Source organism: Gossypium hirsutum, chromosome D03, assembly GCF_007990345.1.
Source record: "Gossypium hirsutum isolate 1008001.06 chromosome D03, Gossypium_hirsutum_v2.1, whole genome shotgun sequence".
Lineage (NCBI taxonomy): Eukaryota > Viridiplantae > Streptophyta > Magnoliopsida > Malvales > Malvaceae > Gossypium > Gossypium hirsutum.
Genome location: NC_053439.1, coordinates 33375218 through 33383968, shown reverse-complemented (window position 1 = coordinate 33383968; position 8751 = coordinate 33375218). Strand labels below are relative to the sequence as shown.

The window sequence follows — 8751 nt, the reverse complement described above, 5'->3', positions numbered from 1 at the left end:
TTTATCTTTTACTATTTTTATATGAAATATTTAAATAAAACAACTAAAAACTAAATCTCGATTTATTTATAATCACTTTATTTGTCTTACCTTTTAATTCAACTATTGGTTATTTTTTTTATAAATATAATTTTAGTACTACATTTTTCATTCACTCATATTCTAAAATCTGAGTTTTCGTTTAAATTAAAATATTTAATAGTGTAATAACTTTTTAAAGTAAAACATATTTGACCCGTTACACATCACGTGTGACCTTCAGTTCATTAAGAATTTAAGTTCTAGAACATTTATTGTAGTATTACCCAAAAAGAAAAAACCTTCCAATATGTTCCACTCACGTGCAGCAACATGTGCCTTCGTAAAAACAACAAGAACAACGAAAAAACATAAATGACAGCCCTCTCAGACAAGGAAACACGTAGCCTAACTAGTCCGTCACCGTTACTGTGACGGAGATGTTTAATTACTCTCATTAGCAATTAATAAAAAACATAAAAATTATCTGAGAAATAAAATAAATTAAAAAACACACACGGTATTTTCAGTTCCCGCCGATACAAAACTTACCGTAAAACCGGCATTACACGAGGGGTAAAGAAGGAAAAGAACAATAAAAAAAAACACTGTCAAAAGGCTAACGGAGGATCCGACCCGAACAAATCCCCGATGTCTTGGAAATGATCATCTACATGTGGCCAGCTCGAGAAGGTACCAAACCCGAATTCGAAATCCCCACCCGAACTCAAATACCAGTAACCAAAATCATCTTTCAAAAACCCTTCGTGTAAACTTGTATGATCGTCGAACAAACTCGGCACCGAACTGAATATGTCGCCGGGGAACAAGGATGAATGTTCGGAGAAATCCGATAAGTTTTCTCCCGATATGCAGCAAGAATCGTCGGGGACGTCTCGAGGTCGGTTTCTGGTTTCGCGCGATTTTTCGAAGCTTTGAGAATCGACTTCGTCGATGGAAAGCGAAGGGCAACGGAGAACGGAAGTCGGAGAGCAAAGGTAACTGTTGTGTGATTCTTCGCCGGAGTTGTAATCGGAGCTGGATAACTGTTTTTGGCTGATGTTTTCGTCTTTCATCGGAGGAGTTGTAAAGTTGGTGAGCGCGTCCTGTCCACGTAGCTGAATAGCCGCTTTGTCGTAAACCATTGCTGCTTCTTCGGCGGTGTTATAGGTACCTAACCATAACCGCACACGTCTTAACGGATCTCTTATCTCCGCTGCCCATTTTCCCCAAGGTCGTTGCCTTACCCCTCTAAACTTCTTCCCCGCCGGTACTTTCGCCGCCGCTTTAACTTTTAACTTCTCCGCCGCCGGCTTTTTTCGAACACACCTCGACTCTGTGGGATTTGTTGACTCAATGGTAATCTCGTTGACGAACTTCTTGACTCTGTTCCTCGAACGACGTCGTATCATTCGTGTTTCTTCTTCATCGTCGCTAGAAGAATCAGTAGCATCAGCATCAGTAACTGAAATTCGTACAATTCGAGGCTTCATTTCTGGCTTATTCTCGACTCTTCCATTTACCAATGGCGAAAGGAGCTTAGTTTCATTGCGATGCTCAGTGTATTTGATTAAAGAAACTGAACAAGGATCCATTTTTTCTGGGTTTTTCTGGTTTTTTTTTTGTGGTGTTAAGTAAGAGTATGAAGTGAGATAAAAAGGAAGATCAAAAGGAAAGAGATTCCTTTGAGCTTTGAGAGTCGAGACACGAGGAGAATAAAGGGAAAGCTGAAGAACTAAAAGAAAGAAAGAAAGAACAACCACGTTAAAGAGAAGCTTGAAACGAAGAGAAATCCACCATTAATCTCTTCATCAAAAAGTTCATCAAACGACGAGAAAACCAAGAGTGAGCCAAAAAAGACGAAATTTTTGTAAGCAAAAAAGTTGCAGAGCTTAAAAAAAAAAGGGGATAGCAAACGCAAGCAAATGGCTTTTGTGGAAAAAGAGATAGAGAATAAATATCTCTCTCAGAAAAAAAAAAGAACAGTGCTGTTCACAGTCACTTAACTAAGAGCATAAATTAGCTATTTTTTGGTAACTTTGGAATCTAAGTCTTAAAAGAAATAAAGAACCCAACTTGATTTTTGAGGATACTTGGTCCAGAAAAGTAAAAAGAAAGAAGAAATGTTATGGAGAGGGACCAGAAAATTTGATAAGAAAGAAGAGTGAAGCAGAGCTGAAATATGAAAACAGAGTATTCAACTTGTCTCTATATATATTCCACTAATCAAGTTGGGTTTTTTAATTGAAGGTAACTCATTTTGATTATATAAGTTAAACAAAAGAGAATTTTTTGCAGACAATTATATAATAATCGTGGGTTCATTTGCCGTTTTGTTTGATTTTCGGGTTTGGATTATTTCTCAACTATTAGTGTTTAGACAGATATGTATGGTGTAATCCAGTTTGTTGATATTGATGAAAATTTTTGTAATTATTTCTCCCAAAGGTTAATGAAAACACTACGAATAACAACAATGACCAGTCATAATAATGGTTACGTCTTAACTTAATCATCATTAGCTATTAAATTTTGTATTCCAAACTGGCCGTTCACGTTTCAATTGTAATACCGCTTTTATTAACTTCTTCAAATTCATCTTTAATAGTCTTAGCTCAGTTAGTATTGATATTATTATTAATATAAGAGAATAAGAGTTCAAATGCGGTCAACCACTTTTATTCTCCTATTTAAAAGGATTATAAATAATTCTAAACACTTTGTATAAAAATAATTATTTCGAAATCTACTTAAAGAATAATTGTGTTCTTCAAATTGATTTTTCCAAAAATTAATTGAAAATTTGTATTGTAATGAAATTTGATGGAAGTACCTATTGAAGCCATAATTGATGTATGAAATATACGTTTCTTTGAATAGATGAAAAGGAAGTAGCATGCCTAACTACACACATTTTTTGAATTTTCAAATAAGCAATTAAGTGTTGAAGATATTTTATGCCATTTTTCAAGATAATTTTTCACTCGAGGGAAAAAAATATTATAAAACATTCAAATGTCTGAATACTAATTATCCATCAAATTTCAAACAGTATTCTTCAAGATTTTTCTCTTCTTCTTTTTTTTTTCTTCTAATTTGGCCCCTTGTTTCCTTTTATGATTGTTAGGTTTCTTTTTCGACTGTCTCTATCGATGTCAACTCTAAAGCTCTATGAATCTAATAGCTAGATTAATACCGGCGTCCTTAGGTTTTCTTCGTTTTTCATGTTAGGGTTCATGGTGGCTTTTGACACTTTGTTTAGAGCCTGACTGCGACATCCGACATGGCATTCCATACTCAAGGTGTACATGTCGAAGGTGCAATGATGTTGCCTAACCTTATGTTACTTGCTGCTCTCTCTCTCTCTCTCTCTCTCTCTCTCTCCCCTCCTATTGGTGGTAGGTGCTAGAGTTGTTCATGGGTCGGACACCTAGCTTGATCTACTCGAAAAATAAGAGGTTCTGGGTAAAAATATAAGCTCGAAAAATAGGCTAGGGCAAAAAAAAGGCCTGCTTAGAAAATGGGTCAAGCCTCAGGTAACGTTTTTTGCCCAGCCTCAGACCGAATTTACAATTAAAAACCGCCAACTGTTTTGCTGCTATTTTCCCACTTTTTGCCACCATTTCACTATTATGTTACTATTATTGTGTTGTTAATGTTTGAATATTATATAACACTAGTTTTATCGTTAATTTTACTACTATTTTAGAGACATTTGCTTGTTAAGTTGCATTTATCTTAGTGTTATTTAAGTATAAATATTTTTTTAAATTTATTTTCAATTTGTTACGAAACATTTATTTTAATATTTTTAGTGTATTTGGTGTATTATATTTTTTAATTTTTATATAAAAATTAAATTTAAAAAATTAATATAGATGGTCAAGCCCGGATTTTAGCATTTTTATTCGGACCAGACTTGGACAAAAATTTAGGCCCATTTTTTTGGACTAGCTCGGGCTAAAATTTTGTTAGGGCCCAACCTGAACCCGACCCATGTACAACTCTTGTAACATCCCGGTTCTGGCGGATACAAGGTTTGGCGCATAGCTCTAAGGTAGTATGATTGGTGGAGTAGGCTCCGTCCGAGTGCATCTTTCAGCGTATAGAGCGGGCGTGTATAGTTTTGTGGTTAAGTTAATAAAGATTCCTTGTCAAGTGGCTATGATAGTTAGAATAAGATTAGCGACCAAGTAAAATTGATACCAAGAATATGAGTTCAATTCAGGGATAGTACACCATTTAATTGTGGCATTATGGAAGTTAAGTTGCTAGGTAAGCTGGTTAGGAACAAATTGAATGTGAACCAGAATAGTTAAAAGAATACTCAATTAGGTTTCTCGGAAGTTGTAGACTTTTGATAAGACAATTCATTAATGATGTGACATTTATCAAGTTCCAATAAGAACTTATATTATAATAATAGATATTCAAATTTAGGAAAGGGGAGTTTTCTTCTTCTTTCTTCTAAGACAAGGTTATCTGAGGCTTAAGGAACCGAAGGTATTTCTCTAAGCTGAAGTTGAGATTCTGAATTTTATAAGTGATTGCTCCATGTTAAAGGAAGTTTTATGACTCTACATGTTATGCTATGGAAGAGTAGGTCTGTAAGAATGCATGAACAGTAAGATAAAGAATTAATGCTTAGTATAAGGCTTATTTGGGTTTGTGATGATGGTAAAAGTCACGAATGAGTTTTAATAGTGTTCTTCTGATTTATAAGCAGTGGTTGCTACAATTCCTTGTTGGGTTTAGAGTTCAAGTTGCTGCTCATGGTTGTCAGGTGACTCCTTAAACTAACTCCTGCATGTATATTGTTTATGCTAGATATTTTTGTAGAAATCGAATAAACTATGAAACCGACTTCAGAAAAGTATAATATGAATTTTTGCTGGGTCTTGCATGTGTAGTCTACATTGAATCTGACAAGTTAAGTATGTGATAAGTATTTTGATCATGAAGTATGATTGTATGAGCATGAATGGAATGTATGTGATAAGATATGAGTTAGTCGGGTGTTGTTAATGGATTAAAGTGTGAAGTTTTAATAGTATCAATGCATGAAGTGTCGGTCAAATAAGTCTGTGTCTGTTCACCATGGTGGAGTCTAAAGAGGTCCGTCATGACTTTAAACATGATATTTGAAAAGAAAAGTCCATGGCATTTTCTGAAAGGAACTAAAGGACGGTGATCTCCCAATTGGATTCTTTGCGTGTCTCAAGACAATGATGAGCAAACCTCACGTAATATGAGTTTAGGAAAATGGATATCATAAACATGTCAAGAAAGAAAAGCCTTTGTGGCGTAACATGAAAGAAAAGCCTTTATGGCGGAATATGAAAGGAATGACTTTGCGGCGAACTCCGTAAGGAACGCTTTCATGGCGCACTTTTAAGAATCATCCTTGTGGCGAACAATGAATCAATAGCCCATGCCACAAACTCTAACGTGACAGCCTTCGTGGCGACCGGCATACATAGCGGAGTTTGAAAGCAATGCCCTTGTGGCGTATCCTAGTAAGGCTCGTAATGTCGTAACCTAAAAGAATGATTCTTGGCAGATTTTGTATTAAATTACTTTGGCACGTTTAGCATGGCTTGTAAGCATAATCAGAAAGATCAATAAGGCACACTGTCTCTATAGGCTACGACAAAGTGCTATACAAGACCATGATTTGAATGTGAATAAAAAAGTGATGGGTAAGCTTAAAAGAAACGTATTCTGAATAAGGATTTTCTAGCTGTATATTAGAAGGAATGTACTTGTTACGTACATGTGATCAAACATAGTTTGTGGAACGATGGCTTAAAATTACGTATACAAGAGTAATGGTGATTTGGTCATATGGACCTTTGTAAAGGAAAACGAGTAAAGACTTATGAAAGATCAGATTGAAAGGGGTAAGTGGCGTATCGAAGATGTTGATGGATAAGAATTGAACTCTGAGTAAGGTATGGTGCCTGACGTGTAAATGAGAATAGAAATTGAGGGATTATTCGCTTGTGATTGAATAGAAGGTTCAAAACAATATGATCATCTGAATAAGTTACCAATTGAGATGTGCAGATAAGGCATAGGTAAATGATGTTTTCCTCACTAAGTTCTTATGAACTTATATGAGTATATGTTTTGTTACATGCGAATTGATATGAGTCTGCGCCAGGAGGGACGATGCTAGGCCTACGCCTAAGAAGTGATGTATTAGGCTATTATGCATACAGAGCAAGTTGGCGGCGTGTTCAAAGACTATAATACTCCTGAGAAATTCACTTGGGGTATTTGTAATAAATTAGGGTTTCAATTTGGATATCATTGTAGTTTAATTACATCATGTTGTATCTGTATTTACTTAATGTACTTACTTATGTATTTTAGTTTGAAATTTTTAATGAAGTTGTAATTATTTATAAATTGTATAAGTAGATTAAACTTGTGTCTATAATTGTGTGGTAATGTCCAAGATCTGGATCCGATTAATCGGATTGGGTTGAAGGTGTTACAACTCTAGTAGGCGTTAAGGTCGAATTCCAAGGTTCCTAATGGTTTGGGCTAAGGCTCTAGTTAGCCCATTCTACTTGGGCTTCTTGTAGTATTGTTTTATTTCTTAATGGAATTTGAATTTTGAAGAAAAGAAAATTGTTTAGGGAATAGTATGTATTGTTATGAGTTTGTGTCAAGTGTATATATTTAAAAAATCATATATGTAAAGAATTATCCTTCATTTTCATTTTATAGTTTATAAAATTAACTGTTTCAAAGTTTATGACTACTCTTTTCAATAACGTTATTTTCAAAATTTGAACTTAGATCTCCCTTAAGGTAGGGTTTGGTGCTTTTCTATGTTATGGTTCCAATGGAATGTGATTACTTGAAATGTGATTACTAGAAATGTGGTTTTTGGGAAAGTTATTTTGTAACGTTTAGTATACATTGGAAAGTATTGATTAAAATCCTTAGAAAGTTGCATTTTCACGTTTGGTTTATTAAATGCGTTCATGGGAATGTAATGATAATTTACAAATTTACCCTTATTAAATAAAAATAACATTAATGTATTTAATATTTTACAATAAACTTTATTAGTAAAAAATATTTAATAATAATAGTTTAATTGCTAATTTTTAAAATCATTATTTTAATTTATAATGCTAGTTGAACTTACTTTCACCTTAAATCAAAATAAAATAAGGTTAAATTTGTCTTTAATATCTTTTTAACTTTTCAACCTACACGAGAAAGTAACTTTCCCACTTTTATCATGAGAATTATATTGTCATATTTATAAGAAAATAACTTCCAATAGAAAGTTAGATTTCAAATAAAGTAAAAAAAAACATATGAAACGTTAACATAATTTTCCAATTGATTAAATTTTCAAATAATTATCACTTTCCATCGTATCTAAGAGTGTAACATGACTTCATCACCTTCCCATTGTATTCAATACTTGAAGATTTATATTAATAACTATTATTTTGAAAGTGGTTTTGAGATCCCACAATTCGAAGAGATGAAAAAACGAGAAAGGCACATCAGACAAACAAAACAAAAGCACAAATAAAAGCTAGCTGTTGCTTTCTCGGATATTGCCCCATCTTCACTTAAAAACCCCTAATTAATACAAAACAATTCACTTAAAAACATGCAAACAAGTACATCATATTGGACAAAATCCTTGGGGAGGCTTTGGCTCCAAAATCCATATAATTATTATAACATTAATTACCATACTTTACTACATGGTTTGTTGAAAATTAAAAATAAATTCGTTATATTTATGAAAATTTTTATACATGATTACTTCTTTAATATAAACTTAGTCATTTTCCATCATGTAATGATTGTCATATTTGTGAGCTTGATTTACATATCATGTAAATATATTTTGTGGGATCTAAAATTATGAGAAGTAGTTAATAAGGTGGAAGGCAGAAGTCAAAGGAGCATCATCCCCTAGATTGCAAAATTAGCTTTGAGCCCACAAACTTGAGAGAAATAGCATATTGCTTGTTTTGGATTCATTTGAGATTTCCATATTCCATTTCATCTTTTATAGTCATATTCAGACAAATTAAAGCTCTTAAACCTAGATATTAATTATTTGTTCATCATAATGTTTATGAAACACACCCCCCCCTCTCTCTCACTCTCTCTCTCTATTGTTCACAAACAAAATGACAGAGAAGTAAACCAGAATACACTAAACATCGATTTTGAAAATCAATAATAATAAACCAATTAAATATATATCTCAACGAATAATTTGGGATACTACAAATATTATTTTTTATATTAATATGCATATAAAATACACATACACAAATATTTGTTTTATGGTGATATCTTGGGAAAAAAATAATTTTTTAGATAAATAAATTAATATTATATGTAAATAATTGCTTTAGAACAAATTCTTTGAATATATTAAAAAAATTCAAGTTTCACTATTTTTAAAAACTTTTCAATATGGTTTTAGAAGGTCAGCATAGAGATTTTAATGTTGATAATGACTCATCTTATGTCAAAAGCTTATCTTTTAAAAATTTTAATATAATGAATCCGTTTACTAGCCTGATAGTCAAGGTGTTCATTGTCTCAAGTGTAATCTGGATTTAAATCGCACTAGTTGCGTTGCTGTTAGGGCTTTGTCCTCCTCTTATAATTCACTAAAAAAAATTTAATATAATACTACATATAATGTGGTTGATTGAGTTTGTGTCAATAAAATTACTT

At 33.0% G+C, this 8751-nt stretch overlaps 1 protein-coding gene across 1 annotated transcript; it reads right to left on the bottom strand.

Annotated features, from left to right (window-relative positions):
- Nucleotides 1–301: 301 nt before the first annotated feature.
- Nucleotides 302–2218, bottom strand: LOC107950745 (ethylene-responsive transcription factor CRF1). The gene has a single exon (XM_016885698.2). It carries the CDS (start codon nucleotides 1611–1613, stop codon nucleotides 630–632), a length of 984 nt encoding a protein of 327 aa, XP_016741187.1. The 5' UTR covers nucleotides 1614–2218; the 3' UTR covers nucleotides 302–629.
- Between the last annotated feature and the right edge of the window lie 6533 nt (nucleotides 2219–8751).